The sequence below is a fragment of the Pipra filicauda genome, unplaced genomic scaffold (assembly GCF_003945595.2).
Source record: "Pipra filicauda isolate LSUMZ 115617 unplaced genomic scaffold, ASM394559v2 scaffold202_size1376763_pilon, whole genome shotgun sequence".
In the NCBI taxonomy this organism is placed as follows: domain Eukaryota; kingdom Metazoa; phylum Chordata; class Aves; order Passeriformes; family Pipridae; genus Pipra; species Pipra filicauda.
In genome coordinates this window covers 1,052,024-1,071,181 of record NW_024104313.1, presented here as the reverse complement: position 1 = coordinate 1,071,181, position 19,158 = coordinate 1,052,024, and the positions used below count along the sequence as shown (strand labels likewise).

General features: G+C 42.3%; 2 protein-coding genes across 4 annotated transcripts in view; both read left to right on the top strand.

Moving 5' to 3' along the window:
- The window catches only part of IGF2R (insulin like growth factor 2 receptor), a 57,649-nt gene extending 53,235 nt beyond the window's left edge, over window positions 1-4,414 (top strand). Inside the window, exons 45-48 of the mRNA XM_039380800.1 lie at window positions 205-391; window positions 1,469-1,633; window positions 2,222-2,291; window positions 2,727-4,414. Of these exons, the coding sequence (XP_039236734.1) occupies window positions 205-391; window positions 1,469-1,633; window positions 2,222-2,291; window positions 2,727-3,128 (824 nt within the window). The 3' untranslated portion in view covers window positions 3,129-4,414. The remainder of the gene's footprint in view (window positions 1-204; window positions 392-1,468; window positions 1,634-2,221; window positions 2,292-2,726) is intronic.
- Window positions 4,415-6,599: 2,185 nt separating this feature from the next.
- On the top strand, window positions 6,600-17,095 carry LOC113992315 (solute carrier family 22 member 2). Of its 3 annotated transcripts, none has more exons than XM_027729495.2 (11): window positions 6,600-7,344; window positions 9,275-9,378; window positions 10,366-10,520; window positions 12,652-12,820; window positions 13,807-13,921; window positions 14,019-14,125; window positions 14,242-14,456; window positions 14,712-14,820; window positions 15,179-15,291; window positions 16,364-16,463; window positions 16,952-17,095. In XM_027729495.2, exons 1-11 carry the CDS (start codon window positions 6,934-6,936, stop codon window positions 17,010-17,012), a joined length of 1,659 nt encoding a protein of 552 aa, XP_027585296.2. In that variant the 5' UTR covers window positions 6,600-6,933; the 3' UTR covers window positions 17,013-17,095. The 3 variants fall into 3 exon arrangements, with proteins under 3 accessions (XP_027585296.2, XP_039236735.1, XP_039236736.1); XM_039380801.1 differs by having other exon boundaries at window positions 13,804-13,921; XM_039380802.1 differs by lacking the exons at window positions 10,366-10,520; window positions 12,652-12,820.
- The last annotated feature ends 2,063 nt before the right edge of the window (window positions 17,096-19,158 follow it).

Here is a 19,158-nt window from a genome sequence, read left to right as displayed (position 1 = left end):
TTGATACTTTTTTTTGTATGAAGAGCTTGACCCACTATTCCATAGCAACTGTTTGGATCAGCTACATAAAAGTATAAGCTCAACTGTAGATAGTGCAAAGTGTAAGCTGTTACTGCAAAACCAATACGTTAAGTTTCCAGGGTCTCACGTTAATAGACTGTTCTCAAGGAAGCAGTAAACTACAAGGTTTTCTTCTCATTGTAGATGATGATTTGGATGTCATATTTTCATCTGACTCCAGATGTGGTAAAGATAAATCAAAGTTTGTGTCTTCAACCATTTTCTTCCACTGCAATCCACGAGCAAAGGAAGGCATCCCTGAATTCCTTCAGGAGACAGCAGATTGCCAGTATTTATTTACCTGGTACACATCTGCTGTGTGTCCATTATTGTGAGTAGTTAACCATTTTCTGAAAGCAGCTTTTGTCAGCACTTCTCAGCTAAAGGCTTTTTGTTTGCCACAGTGGTTGTGAAAAGAGGGAAAGCTAAGAGAGCAGTAGACTCATAGATAGATGGATGGACTTACTGTTCATATATGCAGTGTTTGGCACATGACCACTAAACAGAAGCTTGTCAGACTGATCTAGACCTAAAACTGGAGAGGCATGGGGGAATTAATATTGTTGTTTTCACTAAGTAAAACATACTGTAGCTGACAGAACATGCTGTTTCGTGTTACTGAGAGGAGGAAACAGTTTGTGGATGAGGTGTTTTGGTCCCTCTTGCCTTACTGTCTGGAAAACTTTGAAGCCATGGCAAAGACTGGCCTTCCCCTCTATCTGCGTACTTCTTGACGCTGGCATTAAAAATCGTTGCGGGTCTTGAAGGAATAATGAGGTATTTCTGCAATTAAATATGATCAGCTAATTTACAGATCTGAAAAGGAGTAACAAGGGAACAATGTTAAAAGCAGAGTGTCTATATTTAGGTGCTTACCACATCCTTGACATGTAGGCAGCCACACTGTGAAGAATGGAGTGACTGCTTCTAGGACTGTTTACTTTCTGGCTGCTAGAAAGCACAGGGAAACTTCATTCTGATTTAAACAGACAATTAGCTATTGAGGGAGTTTAGCCTGTGTAGTGCCACAGTCAGCTGAAAGTTAAATAATTTTTGTAACTTTTGCAGCTTGCTCAAGTGCAGATTTTGTTCTAAAATAGCAGCTTTGTGTAGGTAACTGCTGCTGTGTAAGATCTGGAGTGCTTAATCATGCTCTGCAGTCTTGACTGTAGTAAGTTTTATGCACTATTTGATAGCGTACCAGGATGTAGGCACAGTACATAATGTTTCTGGTTTTCAAGTTATTTTTTACTTAGATGAAATCCCCTAAATTCAGTTCATATAGGTGTTAGGTTGGACTGACAGGATGATGTGGCATGTTTTCTTTGAATCTGCTGTTTCTAATCCAGTTTGATGAAAGTGGTCAATAGATCTTACTTATCCTTTTCTTTTCAATTTATGTTATTAGGTCAACGAATGATCCAGAAAACAGTCAGCACCAGACAGATCAGGAGGCCCAAGTACATAAAGGTCTTTCGAGGAGAAGCCAGGCTGTTGGTGCTGTGCTGAGTGTCCTCCTGGTTGTTCTCACTGCATGTCTAATAATCTTGCTGTTCTACAAAAAAGAGAGGAGGTAAGAAATGATTAGGAGGCTTTAGAAGTTTCTTTGGCAGGACTTGATTTCCTGCCAAAAGTGTAAGGGAAGTAGTAAACTCAAGTTATGTTTTTTCTGTTGGCAGCATCAATTGTCAAACTGCTGGTTCCTTCAAATTCTCCATTTCTCTCTGAAGGTCCATGTAAAGAGGTCTGGAGTATGCAATTTAGTTGGGCTAGCCTCTATTGCGGGCAGCTGCTAATTATGGAGGATAAAACAATGTGACAATATTGTTAGTATTTGATATCCCTCTCCTTTCATGGAGTCAAGCTGGATCCATACAACAGCATCAAGGAACAAGTGCAAGTTCTGCTGTTCCTCTGCTTTCCAGACAGGTTTAGGTATGAAGGCCAGAGATGTTTCGGAATAGTCACCCTGAAACTGTGGTAAGAGAGAAGATGTACATCATCACAGACTGAATTTTGTTAGAGTGATTCAGGGTCAATGTGATAACTTTCAGCTTGCTTGTTGAAATGCTTTACGTTGATGGTAGAAATCCAGTGAAGAAAAGTGAGGGCTAATAAGCAGATACAGTCTTCCAAATGTGGTATTCTTCCCTTTCTTTAGGGAAATTGTAATAAACAAGATAACGAACTGCTGCAGAAGAACATCTGGTGTTTCCTACAAATACACAAAGGTAATCCAGTGACAAAATAAAATGTGTTTCTTGTCAAATTTTCTTAATATGAAGCTTTTGTTAATAAATAATTAACCTTGTTAATTCAGTACATGGAAACCATACTGTGTGCCTTCAGGAAAGCCACATAGCTGACATTATACATATATATATATGTATAAACACACACATATACATTTATATTGTGAAATGGGAAAGGAGGATAAAGTTGAGGAAATGAAGAGCAGTCCATAAGTTGCCAAATGACACGTAAATTTACAAGAAGAGAGCAAAGTCTTTTTCAATATAGTAAAAAGCAGTGCTCTTGAAGTCTTACTGTCTTATGGCTACATTAAACCCAAGGCCATGTGGGGTCTGATAACGGGGGAGATAAGCATGTGGCAACATCTAGAGGGGTAAATATGCAGTCTCATCTTGCTTTTTTTTTTCTTGCAGATAAACAGTGAAGAAGAAGCTAATGAGAATGAAACAGAGTGGCTAATGGAGGAAGTTGCAGCACCAAATCAGAGAATAGAAAAAGGAGGGCAGGAGAATGGTCACATTACTACCAAGTCTGTTAAATCTGAAGCCTTTTCCTCTCTCCATGTGGATGACCTGGACAGTGAGGATGAGGTGTTGACCATTCCAGATGTAAGGATTCAGACAGGAAGAAGACTAGACAAGAGCAAGCACCCACAAAAGAAGCTACCCAGTCTTAGCAATGATAACAAAGCTTATTTGTTGAACGGTGGAAAGGAAAGGAAAGCAAAAGCCAAGCCAGGCCAGCAGCAGGCACAGAACTCTATAAATACAGTATCGTTTCATGATGATAGTGATGAGGACTTACTGAATATTTAATAACCCCTCTTGTGCCTAATCAAATATATATAGAGAGATTATATATAACAGGACAACATTTCCAACCAAATATGAGGACTTCAGCCTGAAAAGATATTTCTGAATTTTGCCTTTAACAAGAAACCATTAAAAAGGGAAGAAGAGAAAGATTTCTTGGTTGTTTACAATGATCTGTTCAGTAATGACTGGATTTCTGACAAGAAATCTGAGTTATGTTGACTCTCTAGCCAGGACGCCTTTTTTTTTTTTTTTTTAAGCCTCAACATAGATGTTAAATGCTCACTTAAAAAAGAGAAACCTTTGAAAGGAAAGGATTAAGGCTCAATGAAGCCCCTGGCTTCTGAGACTCAAGTTATCTGACTACTATTGTTTTAACTCCTTGTATTTATTGATCCTCTCTACTCAGGTTTGCCTAACAGTAACATGTTCTTCCTGCCGGCAGGGTATTATTCTATGGGTTCACCCGTTGTAAGACAAGGAAAAATATAACTTTTGTGTGTTGGGATGATTTGATGTAAATTTTGGAACTGGTCTAATTTATCTTGTAAATTTGAATATCCATTCTAATTTAAACAGATCATTGGTTTAAAGGTGTGGACTGAGAGGTACAATTCTGTATAGCTTTAGCCTGAAATGGTTGCTGTTCTTTGCATGATATTTTTTTTGGTACTGGTCACATGACTGACTTCATCAGTATTTGCCTAAGCAGCTAAAAGCATCCAAAGATTTTTTTTTTTCTTTCCCCTTGATTATGGCTGGACTAGGCTGACTTCATGGAGAACCAGAGTTTTCAAGGATGTAGAGGCAGAATTCCTATAATACAACCTGCACTGCCCAGTTGGTCATCACCAAGAAAAGCCCAACGACTAGAGGAGCCCTAGTCGGCGTAATACCTCTCTCTGGTATTAAGTTCAAGGAAAAAAAATTGTGCCAAGGTTTTCTAATAGACCAATTTCTTGTTCTTGTTCTACAATCCTGGCCATGGTCATTGATTTGAAGTGTTGCTGGTAATGAATGCAGGTCAATTTTCCTTTAGCAGTCTTGCTCTTCTCCAGGTGTTTCCTCAATAAAATTATGGACAATGATAGGGTTTCAAAGCATTGTAGAAGTACATGCGGTGGTCAGAATTCTTTGAAACTTTTTGTTGTTCCTTTTGGCTGGCTTACTCAGTTTCAGCAATGGTTTCTTTTTATAAAAACTCCATTTTGAATCAAAATAGTGTAATATAAAGAATTCAGCAATTTCAATAAAAGTTATGAAGTGGGTATTCCAAATCCCACGCCTCAGTTCTGGAATCCTTCTTAACACTACTCTGTAATGCTGCTTGCCAGCCTGGTGATATCCTTTTCTGCTGTGATAGCTAATACCTCAGTCACGTCACTGAAAAGGAGAACCAATGTTTGATGACAAAAATCAGAATATATAGGTAAGCCCCAGTGGTGTATTCTTTATCAGTCTTGGGTTTCTTTCTCTTGTGTTGTTACCAGTGGAGCTGTAAATCAGTTTGGCTTAAACTGCATCTTGTCAAACTTAAAAGCAGCATTTTTCATATTTAGGATTAGGTGAGTCTGGGGGAAATGAGAGGCTTGGCGGTGCATTTTTTAATCCTGTCAGTTATCATTGCAGTGGTTCTCATCAACGGATGTTGAAGAGTGCTGCTTCCCTAAGTCATCAAGGCTGGCATCTTGGAGTTGTTGGATCCATGAACCCACTGCAGGATGTTATTTCCCATGCATAAAATCACTTTGTGTCATTTTTTCTGGTCATGCCTAACAAGGTGTAGGTAGAACACCTGGGGGTGCTTATTTGAGCCATATCATTGTTATATTTCTAACTTGCATTTGAAAGCAATGAGTGACTTCAGTGCCTGGTCTTGGAACTATTGCCCACTTTTATCTAGGCATTTGTAGGTAGACTGACTGAATCTTACCTTATTTAGAGCTGGATGCATGACTTGCTTCATCAGATTATTTAACTAGTAGGATACCCTACTTAACCATAGGGAGGGAAGTGTTATGAGAATAGCAGGGCCCAAACGAGTATGTACAAATGGCTGGGCCAGGAGCAGAAACTTTACCAGTTAGCATTGCGACTTCTTGTGAAAGGAGTCTCTAAGAAATCCACCTGCCATGCACAGTGCCACCCAGCCCCTCTCTGAACTGACTGTAGAGAGGATGGTGGGAAATCAGGAAAATGGGCCCGGTCTGGATCTAACTTTTTTAGTCCGTGTGGAACTTATGCACAGTATTACCAACTGTTTAAACAAACTGCTAGGAAAGAAGTGATGTGAGGGGTTTTTGGGTGTATTTTTAAGATACAGACTAACGTCTTTAAACTTCAGCTGCTTCCCAGGTAGGCTTTGACTACAGTTTCTTTGGCCCCAGGTGACTGTACACATCCTCTTGCTGAGGAAGGCTGCCAGGCCTGGCTGTGAGTGTGGTGACTGCTGTGCACTTTTGTGCCCCTGTTCCCCTCCGCAGCTCCATGTGGAGCCCCTGTAGCTATGGAGGTGAAGGTCTGGTGTGGGGTAGTGCTGTGCTGGGCTTGGGGTAGCACAGCTGTGAGTGGCCACAGAAGAGGAGTTCTTGGTAACTTGTTACAGGTGTTCTTGACAGAGAAGAGGATGAAGTAGGAGAGGAGAAAGCACATCTGTGTGATGTAGGGAATGATAAAGGGTTGGTCTGCAAAGCAGCTTTCACAGCTGGTTAGGCCACTCTTGCTCTGTGGCTGATGAGACCAGGTTCTGTTTCAATCCCCAGGCCAGAATGGCCTTCTAAGCTGGTTTATTTCTTGGAGTATATTGAGATGAGGTCTTTAAATTTTCTTTTCATTGTTGCCTAAGCTATTTAAATATATTTCCAGGCCATTTTTCACTTTTTTTTCTGTCTTGAGAATGTTAACCTTATGCTTTTCTTTCTGATGGAAGCTGCTGTTGTCAGCAAAAGATACAGGAGTAGCTGGTGTCTATCCACAGGCAGGACAAAGTACCATTGGAACATAATATAACTGTAATTATTTGAGGTGCCTGCAGTGAGGTCCACCTAAAAAGTCTTACAGGTCTTCTGTGATAAAATTAGCTGTTTTGGCCATAAGTATTATATATTATGGCTTCCCACAGCTATTCCCAGTGCATAATTCTGTAGTGAATGCTTTTCTCTTCTTTATCACTGCAAAAATATGGTGAGATGACAACTGTGTTCCCTGGTGTAGGCAGGGAGAGGTATCCTCTGGAAATGGAAGAGTGTGGAAAGTAAAAGATGAGACACACATGATGCTGGAGTTCTCAGAAAAGCTGTTCATTTATTGCCACGTGGGTCAACACATAGACACTTCTTTTTCACAGTGTACTTACCTACTCTTTACAGATTCTGGTTAATAAACTTTGCTCCCATGTGGTGCCCAGCCGCTCTGCACTAAACTTGTATGTTGCTTGGATGTTGGTGGAATTTTCCATCTTTGTTTGCTTCTTAAAAATGCCTATTATTTGAGGAGCTGACTAGCCTAATTAAAACAAAACAAAAAAAAACACCTAAAGGGTTGTGGCTGTCAGGGGCTTTTCTGGAGAAAAGGAACATATAAGTGCTCTGTTAGGGGTTAAATGCAAATTTTGCCTGGGTAAATTAAGGTCTGATTTCAAATGAAACCTAAAAAATAAAGCTTGCAACATGTAGTTTAATAATTTATGGAGTTAGTCTTGACTTTTGGTCAAATGTGTTTGTTACTTAAGTAGCTTTGCTGCCAACTAAATACATCAGTGCTGCAGAGAGGACATAGTTGAGGTTTTTGAGGTGGTTTTGATGCCAAAATGCCAACCCTAGATGACATTTTAGAGCATGTTGGAGAATTCGACAGGTTCCAGAAGCAAACCTTTTTTGTCCTATGTTTGCTTTCTGCTGCCTTCACCCCAGTGTATGTGGGTGTTGTCTTCTTTGGGTTCATCCCTGAGCACCGCTGCTTCAGTCCTGGGGTAGCTGAGCTGAGCCAGCGGTGTGGCTGGAGTCTGGAGGAGCAGCTGAATCACACAGTTCCTGAGTGGGATGGCCGTGGGTCCAGTTACAACAGCCGCTGCAGGAGGTACGAGGCGGACTGGAACGCAACGGGTGTCAGCTGCACTGACCCTCTTGGCAGCCTGGTGGGCAATGGGAGCACTGTTCCCCTCGCTCCCTGCCTCGACGGCTGGGTCTACGACTCCCCAGGGAGCTCCCTCGTGACTGAGGTAAAGACAAATATGCCCCGTTTACCTTGTCCCCTCTGTTACAGGCAAGCTGAGGGTTGTGGGAAGGGGTCCGTGTAGCCTTGGCTGTGTTAAAATATCGCCTGCTTACCTGGAGAAGGGATTGTCTCTCGCTGTGAACTTGCGCCAGGGGCTTTGCAAGTCATCTGGTCTCTGTCCTTGCTCTGAAGTGTTGCCTTGGCTGCTCAGCTTGAGAGCAAAGCATATTTCAGCAAATAAATCCCCAGGTAGATAAAGTCCAGTTCTGAATGAAACTTCTGTCACATGAGAGGTCCGATTGGTGGAGATGTGTAAACAGTGCAGCTTGCAGTGCTGCAAACAAAACTGGACAATGCAAAGGTCTTAATTTCTTCCCCCCACGTCACCCCCCCCCCCTTTTTTTTTTTTAAATGAATAAAGTCTTTCAAAGTTTGTTTCAAATATGAATGAATGGCAGTTGAGGGGTGGGCAGGGGCGGGGGAAGGTAATGGCTTCCCACAGTTAAACTGCTTAAGTCAGGAATAAACTGCAGAAAAGCTGATGGCTGTTTTGTGTTCTCAGAAGGGGTATGAATAAACTGAAAATGGTACTTAAGCTACTTGCTGTTCTTTAGCAGTTTAGGTGCTTTAACTTTAAAAATAAACCAGTAACTGGGATGACAAGCTTGATTTCATAATAGAAAGTTCCACCAAATTTTTAGGGATCATCGAGGTCAGGATTCTTTCCTTTATATGTCTAACACAAACAGAGGAGCAGGTAAATTCTGTGCTCTTTCAACTTTAGAATTTACAGTTTTGTGAGAGTTTGGAAGTAGATATAAGGTGGTGTACTCTAAGTGTATTTCTTTCAGCAAGATATGGGCTGTATGATATTAAAGTGAGGAAGTGAGGCACCTCAAATGAAGGGTGACCCAGGCTGCCTGCACAGCACCAGCTCAGCAGGCACATCTTGCTGCAAAAGGCTTCACCAGGTACTGGGGTCCATATGACCCCACCATCATCTCATGAGATTGTTGGAAGCTGAAAACTTGCAGTCTGTATAGGTTCATGCAGTCATGCTCTCACATCAGTAGTCTTCCCTTTCCTGCTGAAGCGGGTAAAAGGCTAGGCCCATGGGCCACTTCTTTCACGGGATAACCAGACATGTCACATGCCTGTGTGGGCATTTCATCAATGAGTTTCTGGTTGTGACTGTTCCCATGAAAGCTCTCAGGCTCTGTTAAGTTGTCCTATTGTTCTGACAGCTAAGCAAGGGAAAGGTTAGCGCAGTGTAAGACATGTTATTTTGGCCAAAGGAAAAATCTGCATACGGAAGAATATTCTCATGGAAAGCCCCACAGAGCATCAAGAGAAGTATCTGGTTTTGTGTTCAGGTGCATAGATTCAATTAAACCTAGTTACCAGCAGGAAGAGAAGGGATCCTCAGTCATATTAGGAGACGGTTTTGAAGTAACTTAGTAGCTTTTTAGTAGGTTTTCTGTATATCTACAAGTAAGAATGACAAGTCAGACCAGATGGCAAATATATGTGGATACCCGGGCAGTATAAAGCTTGATCCTGGATACAAAATACCCGCTTTCCAGATGCATACAAAAAGCAGTTTGAAAAGCCCAGTGTGATCATCAGATCCATGATGGTTTGATCAACAAAGGCCAACACAAGTTAGGGTGCCAATTTTGACAGGTAATAGCTCGTCTATGTTCTTTCCAGCAAAAAGATGAGATGTGAATTTGAAATACCAGTAAACCATTCAAGGGCTTGTTCCAGTTTTCAATGTTGGACACTTGGCACACAGAAATCCTACTAACTTAACTGACAAAACAGGCATTCACTCAGAAACAAGTTTAAATCTTTAAATGAAGTGAAGGAGACTTGTGGATGTGAGCCAGCTCCTCATTTCACTCTTTTGCTTCTAACTGTGGTTGCTCCTTTAGTTTGACCTGGTGTGTGAGGATTCCTGGAAGTTGGACCTCTTTCAGTCTTCTGTGAATGCTGGATTTTTTATTGGCTCCATAAACATTGGCTACATTGCAGACAGGTATGTGTGGGCTGACAGTAAAACCCTCTGACCTCCCTTATTGGTATTCAGCAGCCAAACTTAGATAAAGGTTGTGCAACTGATATAATCTCTGCTCTTCTCAAAATAAGGCCAGCCACCTGAATGTTTAGTCATAGTATGAGGAGCAAGTATCCTGCTTCTTAGGTTATACTTGGTGGTTGGCACAGATCTGCTCAGCGAGTCCTGCAAAGCCTGCAAGGACTATTTCAGTACTGTATACCCCAGACTTCCTACTGTGCCACATCAGAACCCTGGGTGTTGACCAAACCCAGGAATTCCTGTTTGGGAGTTCCCACTTGATCTGTTACACTCTGTGTGGCTACAGCTTGGGAACATCTTGCTTCCTTTTGAGAAACTTAGAAATTGTTTGCACAGAGATTGCCAGATGGGTGCAGCAGCACTCACTGTGAAAAAGCAGAAATCTCTTTAGCTCCCTGTTCAGAGCCAGCAGTCAAACTCCCTAGCTCAGGCACCTGACGTTAAAGAGGAACAACTGTCAGTATCTGAAGGCCCATTTCCCTCCTTGTTCCTCTCTTGCCTAGGACTGTTAAAATAGCAGGCTCCCAGTTGCTGCAGCTGTGAAATGCAGCCCCCTCACAAGGAGATCCCTACATACTAGAGTTTTGAAGATTAAGATTGTGATATATAAACCCTTTATAAATCTAGTGCATGTGGTAATATCAGAGTCATAATATCAACTTATTTTTCACCCCCAATATAATATTTGTAAATATGGGACTATTCTTTCTTTTCTGAAAGTTTTTGTGGAATTGCAGAGCAACTGTCACAGGAACTTTTCGTAGATTAGAAAAGTAGATAAGTGAGTAATGAGCAAAGAATAAAAGTATGTCTCTATCCCTTGTATAGCAAAATTGGATCCCCCCCACCCCAAACCTCTTACTACTTTAAAATGCCTGTGCTTTCATTACTAGTGGTTTGCTTCATGTGCATTATTTTCCAATCCAGGTTTGGCCGTAAATTTTGCCTCTTAACCACAATTTTTGCAAACATTGTCTGTGGAATCCTTCTGGTCTTTGTGCCCACCTACCTGTGGATAGTCATCATTCGGTTCATGCAAGGGCTGGTCAGCAAGGGCTGCTGGACTGCAGGCTACATCCTGGGTGAGTTCAGGATCTTCTCCCAGGCATAAGACTATCTGCAGAAGATAAAGGAGAAAGCTCAATCCAAAATACCTGAAAAAAAACCATTTAAAAAATTCCTCCCATGGTGTTTTATCTCAAGGAGTTTTCTCCCTCTTTGACTTCTCAGGATATTTTCAAGCACTGTCATTAGAGAGAAACAATTGTAGCTTTCAAAGCTCAGTCAACTGGTGGTATATGAGGGCTGTTACCTTGAGACAGGCTTTTCCTCCCCTATGGCACAGCTCACCTTTGCAGATCTGGGCAACTGGGCTCCTCTTCCTCCCATCACGCTCTGGCTGGGGAAGGTGATGGCCCCAGGCAGACTGCATCTGCTCCACACAGGATGATGACAGAGGAGACAAGAAGAGGGTGGGGAAAATTTGAGGCATTTTTATGGCACAACGAGCATTAAAGGCCAAACAGAGGCTTTGCAGCCTAAAAATAACTGAAGAACAGCTTGTACTTGCTGAGAAACACAAACACGTTGTCTATCTGTGTATCCACTTGTCTGAATGGAGGCTAAGCCATGAGAGGTGCCAACCTCTGTGGATGCCTCTCCCAGTGCCCTGCACCAATTGTGTCTGGTGGTGAAGCACCACTGTGTGGCCAGGTTGGATTTGGGGCCATCTCAGGACCATTTTCTGGTGCAGGGTAGAGAGCTCCATGTGACTTCTCTAATTTCTCTGGAATGGAGTTCAATCTCTTCTATAAAATAGCCAACACCAGGCAATCACTCAAGCAGCAGATTAAATATTTTCAGTACTGGCTAATAGAGCCTTATCTGGGTTAGGACATCAGGTGGCTCTACGAAATAGCTCTGAGTGATGCAGTTCACTGTGATAGTGGTAAAAACTTAAATGTCAATACCCTAAGCCTCCATTAAGTCTTTTAGTGGGGACATCTTACTTGTGCAGTTATATAGTGTCTGATATAAATAAAATTAAAGCACCTATCTCACAGTGCAGACTATCTTCTGCTAAGACGTGATTGCTCCTTCCAGTGCATTTCTAGATGCTTGCTTAAATCTAGATGCTCTTAAATCTTTTCTTGGCACAAGTGAAATCCTTATCATCTCTTCTGGGGAACTTTATGCCATTTCAGAGCACAAAGTCCCTTTCAGGACCATGACTTACCCTATCCTGACATTTTCCCTCAGTTATATCTTGTTAATTCTGGATTCTCTTGAGACTCTCCCATAAAAAAGATATCACCCAGAATCAGCCCCAAAGCCCCCTTAGACTTGTATCCTTTTCCTAAGGGTAGCCGATACTGAATGCCCGGGGAAGGGTACAAGGACAGAACAACCTTGTTATCCTGCTCTCCTGGGGCACTTGTCTACACTTCAGCTGCCTTTGGCTCAGTCCTACTGAGCCTGAGGAGATATCTTTGTGCATTATTTGGCCAAGCAGTATTAGCTACTCTGTAATTCCAAAACCCGGTACTTCCTTTAGCTGCTAAATAACTGCTGTTATTTTCCTAATCAGTTTGCTTTCTTGAAATCATACAACTGCACACAAAATATTGAGTGCACTTGTGCCTGCCTGCTGGAATAGTTACTTTTAACTCCGTATATCAACAAGACGGAGTTGGGTCTATGTTGTGATGTGGAGTTGTAAAGTGCAGATGAATTGTGATGCCATCCTGACCAAGGAGCTCTGGGCCATCCTGTGATACAGGCTGTTCTTGCATGCTTGGAGTGAGATGCAGGCTGAAAGATGGCACTTTGGAAACAAAATATTCTGCTTTGTTATTGGGTTGGAGACATTGTGTATGTTGGCATGAGATTTTACAATGAAATCCATCTGTGCACTTTGACGAATGCTTGATTTACTCAAAGATCTCCATGACAGAGGACAGTACTGAATGTCTTATGCCAGTATAAGACCAGGAGCAGTGTCTTCTTCTCTACTGAAGTTTGGGTGACAGAAAAGCAAACCTTCCTGTATAAGCATGAGGGGGTTTTGTCCAGAGACATGCTGGGAAGCCCATGATTACCAAGATGGTTTCTTCAAGGTGTTAATATGGCACTGGTCTTCCAGTGTCCCCACATAGCAAGTTACTCCTGCTCTGAGTGGTTGTGGCATTCACCTGTCTTTGTGTGTGTTTGCAGTGACAGAAGTTGTCGGTCCAGAGTACCGGAGGACGGTGGGCATCCTCTACCAGACGGCCTTCTCCGTTGGCCTCCTGGTCTTTGATGCCATTGCTTATGCCATCCCTCACTGGCGGTGGCTGCAGCTCACTGTCACCCTGCCGACCTGCTTCTTCCTTCTCTACTACTGGTAAACGGGCTTGTGTTCTACCTCTGCCCACAACCCAAAAAACCAGCTTCTCCTGCTTCCTGAGGCTTGATACTGAAAGACGCTTGGTATTCCTTTTTGGTTGTGCACACCTTTTGGTGCAAAGAAGAGGTTCACAGCAAAAAGGAGAGGGAAATATAGGACCCCTCAGCAACTGAGATCTTATTGAATCTGTGCACCTCACCTGACCTGTGTTTAAAAGACAGATCAATTTGAAAAATACTAGGGGAAAAGTGAATTAATAAAATTTATTATTTTCTTTAAGCATTTCATAAAGGAAAAAAAGTGCCTTGGCATAATTTAGTGGACTCTACACTGAAAATATGGTTGAGATATTGTCTAATGCTAACATAACTGTAATGTGTTGTTAACGTATTATTTTAAGGAAAAAAATTTGCAGTTTTTTGTGGTCCAACAAAAAAAAAAAGCACGTGGGCTCACCTTAATTTTTATTTCTCACCTCACTTTTTAATTGATATTTTTTGGTTTGAGTGCTTTAGATTTTAGAAATTGTCTGGATGTTTCTAGAGGTTAGGAATAGTAGAAAAAAAAGTTTTGCCTTCTTCCATATTTTTGAATTGGTAAGCCAGTTCTAGCTTATTTGCTACTTCTTAACCTGTAATGCCAGAACTGAAAAATGGCTCCCTAAGAGGAGCCATTTGTGGTTTGTGGTGAATGGGATGGCTAAGATGATAGCACTACTCTCACTCAAAGCCCTTCCCTGATTTATCCTTAATAAACTCTTCTTTGATTAAAGCCGCTACCTCAACTGCTCCTCTTCTAATCTCAGCTGTGGGATATACTACTTTTCCTGACTGGGGAAGTGGGAAGTAACAAACAAAACCCACCCACATAAACAAAAAAGCCATCTGCCTCTATTCAATCAAAGCACTCTCTCCAAAGTCTCCATACATGGAAGCACTATGTGGGCTTTATGTTTTGGTATATGTCATTCACTTGTATTGTAGGTGCCTCCCAGAGTCTCCCAGGTGGCTGATATCTCAAGGAAAAAATGACAAAGCTATGAAAATTGTCAGTGATATGGCTAAAAAAAATCAGAAAAAGATGCCTTCCCATTTTGAGGTGAGCTCAGGGTTTGCTTGTGCATGTAAATAAGCATCACCTTCCATCAGTTCCTCCCACCAGAAACCTAATGTCCTATGTACTGGCTCTTCCATAGGATATTAAATTTGAGGAGGAAGACTGTGGAAAGCAGAAACCTTCACTAATTGACCTTGTCAGGACACCACAGATGAGAAAAAATACACTCATTTTGATGTACAACTGGTAAGAATATAATGTGGGAGAGCTGTTTTTGAAGCTCTGGTTTGGAAAACTCCTTCAGGACACTGATCTCTGTTCTCTGACTGACTAACAAATCCAGGATTTTCTTCTCTGCTCAGGTTCACAAGTTCTGTCCTCTACCAGGGGCTCATCATGCACATGGGAATAGCTGGTGGGAACATGTATCTGGATTTCCTCTATTCTGCACTTGTTGAGTTCCCAGCTGCCTTCATCATCCTTGTCACTATTGACCGTGTTGGGCGACGCTACCCCTGGGCTGTGTCAAACCTGGTGGCTGGGGCCGCCTGCCTTGTCACAGCCCTGATCCCTGAGGGTAAGTCACCTGAATGAAACCTTGTGGGGGCTTTCCACCCTGTCATCCAGGTCCTCCATGCTGCTTAGTGAGGGTCCCTGTGCTCATGCAGTGCTAACTGTTTCCATTCCCTCACTTATGCAGGTGAAACAAGGTCTCTGAAAAACACCAACTGACATGGGATCAGAGGTCCCCCAAAATAACACTGTTGTATTAATAGACACCTGCTAAATGACTGGGATACTTTTAAATGTGTTGAATGCATTTCCTCTGCAGATATACATTGGTTAAAAGTGATTACTGCTTGCATCGGGAGAATGGGAATTACAATGGCTTTTGAAATGGTTTGCTTTGTAAACACTGAACTGTATCCAACATACATCAGGTAGGTTCATCCTCCCCTCAGTTGACATTTGGCCTGGAAACAGTTGAGGGTGATGTGTATGTTGTGTTTTATGATAAGTTATCCTCAAGTGTGTCAGAGCTACACAAGTACTGTTGATAGATGAAACACAGTTAAAGTGCTTTAAAAAGGTACCTTAATAAAGAGAACAAATGTACTTTTAGACAGGGGAAAACACATGACTGAAATAAAGGGAACAGTGGAGAAAACCAGGGTGGGTGAGGGATCTGAAATCTCACACAGTGCTTAGATTTGTCCTGCGTAAGGCTCAGAGTTGTGATCCATCCCCTTCCAACTGAAGTACTCTGATGCTAACATGATCCCTTTGCTACTGAACCAGGAATCTCGGGGTGATGGTTTGCTCCTCCTTGTGTGATGTTGGTGGAGTCATCGTCCCATTCATTGTCTACAGACTGGTGGAAGTCTGGCATGATCTGCCACTGATTGTCTTCAGTAAGTGCCACCTTACCTCCTTGCTGGCCTCTCCCAGGGTGCAGCAGTGGGACCCGAGTTTAAAAGGAGGGAAAAGCCACTGAGTCAGCTGCTGTAAGTTCAGCAGAAGCTCCTTGCTGTCTGTAAAACCATAGCTTTCAGTTTATGACAACCTGGAGCTTGTTTATGCATTCATATCTCCTTTGCCCTTATTATTTCTCCTTGCATTTTAAAGGAAGTCAGAGGTGAATACAGGTTCGACAGGTGGCAAAGACCTGAGAAAAAAATTGAGATTAATATTTGATGGATTCAAAGCTGATGAATTACTGCACTTCTGTGAGATATAGTCTCAGTCCAGGAGTCAAACTCTAGAATTTCACATAACTAAGGAATTGCCTATTCAATGGAATACAAGTATGGCTGTTATGCTTCACCTATTCCTACAGTCTGTTAACTCGCTATTGTCCAGCTATTTGGAAAGAGGCTGGTAAATAAATGCAAGATAAGTCCTTGCAGACTAGTGACCTGAACTCTCAGTTCAGGGTCTGCAACACTTTTCTGAGTCTTTAGATCAGCACATTGTTTATGGAAAAATGTATTGAATAAAAATATGCAGTTTTTAACAGGGCACCTAGAAGGTGCTTAGTAGATTTAAAATATATATGCCAAATATGTACAAACTGGGTAAAAGAAATTATCAGTGGAGAAGTTAATCACATTGTTTAGGATATAATATGTTCTGTATGTATTTTCTAATCTTATGTGAATAGCATAGAAATAGAATATGTTTTCTGGCATACTCCTGCAATGGAAAGGGTTCTTTCCACTATAAATCCTTCCTCTAAAGACAGAAGGTTTGTCTGTCCAGTCTGAAGTGTCCTAGTTTGGTGCATAACTCACAAGAGAACTTGTATTTTTGCTGTCTCTATACGGCTGCCACGTACTCCAGAGGTGGCATGGCAGTTTTGCATATAGAGGCTTGAGGTGCACATCTTGTATGAAGAAGATAAGAAAATGCCATTGACAAGTCCTTTCTGTCAGGCTGTAGTTGGTATATGCTTACAAGCTCTTTGTATCTTGTTTGATTTGAAAGCTGTTCTTGGTTTGATTGCGGGTGGATTGGTGTTGCTTTTGCCTGAAACTAAAGGAAGAGTTTTGCCTGAGACTGTGGAGGATGTTGAAAACTTTCACAGGTGAGCCATGAAGATGAACTCTTACCAGCTTTCACTTGAAATTGGGCAAAACCTCTGTCCAGAGGCCCTTGGGGAAGCCCAGGGGTTACTTGGCTGCCTTCTTTGTTTCCAAGAAGTTGATAGTTAATTTCAAGACTCTCACGGGACAGACTTTGGACTCCTTTTACCACATGTTCACCTAGGCATCTGAAAAAAAGTACCCCAAGCCTTTACTGTCTTGCGAATAAAACTGCACTAGTCTCTCAAATGTGGTGCAACAATAAACATTGTGTTTAAAGAAACCTTAATAGCAGAATAAAAAAGGACAGTCTCTATAGTAGCTTCACATGTGGTGTGTGAAGCACCTGCATCTACTAAGAAGCCAGAACAAACCTAGAAGAATAGATAATTTTCTTGGGGCCAAGGCAGAGCAGGTGAAGAACTTGAAGTTAGGTGCTCACTAAACACCTTAATTCCTGGTTGATGTTCATGTCTTGTTATTCTTGCAGGCAAAGTGCTCCAAAGGCCAAAAAAATCTATCTCCATGTCAAAACAGCAGAACATGACTGAAGAAGGTGCAACTCTTGCTGGGTAGTGTGCTTTAGGGCAGTAGCATGGAAAGGTAAATTGGAATAAATAGTCTCTGAAAAGTCTTTCCTCTGCCTCTTTTATTATTTTTTTTTAATTTTTTTTTTTTTTTTATTTCTCTGCATATTCTTTATTTACAATGTTTAGGGTTTTCTGAGGGGATTGTCCCTATTGCTGCATAGTTGCTTCCCTCTCTATACACAAAAATAAATATATTTTATAGCTGGGAAATCTTTTACCAGCTCTGTGGACATCAACATGGGGAAAGATCTTAACTTGGGAATGATGGGATCCATCCCTCCATGAAGTCTGCTTTTGTTTTTTCTTACAAAGGGGCAGCATAATATAACAGAGACTTATGTCTGTTGGCGAATCAAGGTAACTACAAACCTAGTTCACTCATGTTACAACTTGAAATAGATTTGCACAGACTTAAAAAAAAAATTATTTTCTCCTATTTAATTGGCTATTCACATGGATGGATGAGATGGGCATGGGGCAACTCCAGAGCGTGAAGAGGAGTGCATAGGTGAAAGACTCATAATATTTCATAAGGTAATAGCCTTATAAGTGTGCCCTACAGGGCCATTCCTTTGGAGTGAGCGGGGCTCAGGCCTGGGGACCTGCAGGACCCTGACCAGGGGTCCTGTGTCTCAGGGAACATCAGGGACAGCACTGGGTCTGCCAGGAAACACCCAGCAGCTTTCACAAATTTCGTAGTCCGTCCCAGTGAGCAAATGTAACAGACTTGTGGTTGCAAAGCAAAATAAGCACAATGGTCCTGTGATTCCCCTTTGCTGTTTGTGTTTCTGGTCCCTGTCACTGCTGGGGAACACTGGTTTTCAATAAGGATACTGTGAGCAGGGAACAAGACACCTCTACCCTTAGATAGTCACCTGCAGGGACAAAGCTCCCATCTGAGCAAAGCATGCTGAACTCTAGCAGGCAGGGTGAAATTCTGCCAGGATTGCCTCCCAGGGTGGCAGTATGGTGACCTTGCCCTTGCTTTCAACTGACCTGAGCCTCAGTTAATGTTCAGTGTTGCTGTGAGGGCCTCAGAGGCAGGAAAGCATGTTGTCCAGTGAGGCAGAGCCATGACAAGGTTGCCCTGAGAAGCGTAGGGACTGATCAGGAATGACATGACTTTGGCCCAGGCAGTTGCAAAACTAGTGTTTGCTTCAGGGTCAGAGGGGAACGAGCTTGTCCTGAGAGGCGCAAGAGGGACAGTGCCGCGGTCCGAAGAGGGGATGGGACACGAGGAATGGTGCAGGTAGAATCCTCTATTCACGTGTCTATACACGGTCTTTTGTCAGCTCGGGTGGGGAAAGGGCCAGAACATAGGGCGGAGCATGAGACAGACAAGCAGGGGGACAAACCAGGATAGGGACACGGGCAAAAGGGGGAGGAGCGGGGTAAGCAGGGAGCAGGCAAACTCATGGCAAGCCTGGGCATGTCCAGGCTGTGCACTGTGTAGTGTGAATACAATGAAACCACATAATAACAGTAAAGCCCATATAGTGACTGTAAGGTCCATATAATAAAGTCCTGCCAATTGCTGTATGCTTTTCTCCGTGCCTGGAACTGTTCCCGTCCTGAATCTTGCTCCTTCACAGGACAGTGGGGATGTAATTCTGTGTCTTACAGAGCTAGTTTCCTGCTGTGGTTGCAGAGATGTCTCTGCTCTGCAATAAAATAAATCTGTCAGAACAGCTGACTTACAGTTCATTGATGCAAAACCTGTTGAAAACTCTGCAGAAAGAAAATGGAGGAGGCAGTAACAAGTCAAGCAAAGCAAATACTGAGATGAATAAATGAGTAACTACAAAAGCTGACTCTCGAGACCCTTACCCCCTTGCATGGGTTTTATTTCCATGAGCACCGCTACTGCCACAGTAGGAGCTACAACTGTGGCTGAGGTGTGCCTTTGCTTTGCAGTCACCTACAAGTGATAATGGCATTTGCTTCTTGGTGGCACCTTAATGAGCACAAGAGCAAATGTGCTTCATTCATTTCCTTACTGGTGACCTTTGTCTATTTATCGATTGCTTCCTGGACTTGAAGTCTAAGAGATATGTAAAATCAGGTCCAGCTGCACATGGTTGCTCTCAAAATGTGGAGTGGCTTTGTG

Excerpts from the sequence above, each read along its gene's own strand:
- LOC113992315 (XM_039380801.1), top strand. The coding sequence starts at position 6,934 with ATGCCAACCCTAGATGACATTTTAGAGCATGTTGGAGAATTCGACAGG. Across the intron at positions 13,922-14,018 it reads AGATGCCTTCCCATTTTGAG|GATATTAAATTTGAGGAGGA; the intron begins GTGAGCTCAGGG and ends GCTCTTCCATAG. Across the intron at positions 14,126-14,241 it reads CTCATTTTGATGTACAACTG|GTTCACAAGTTCTGTCCTCT; the intron begins GTAAGAATATAA and ends TTCTCTGCTCAG.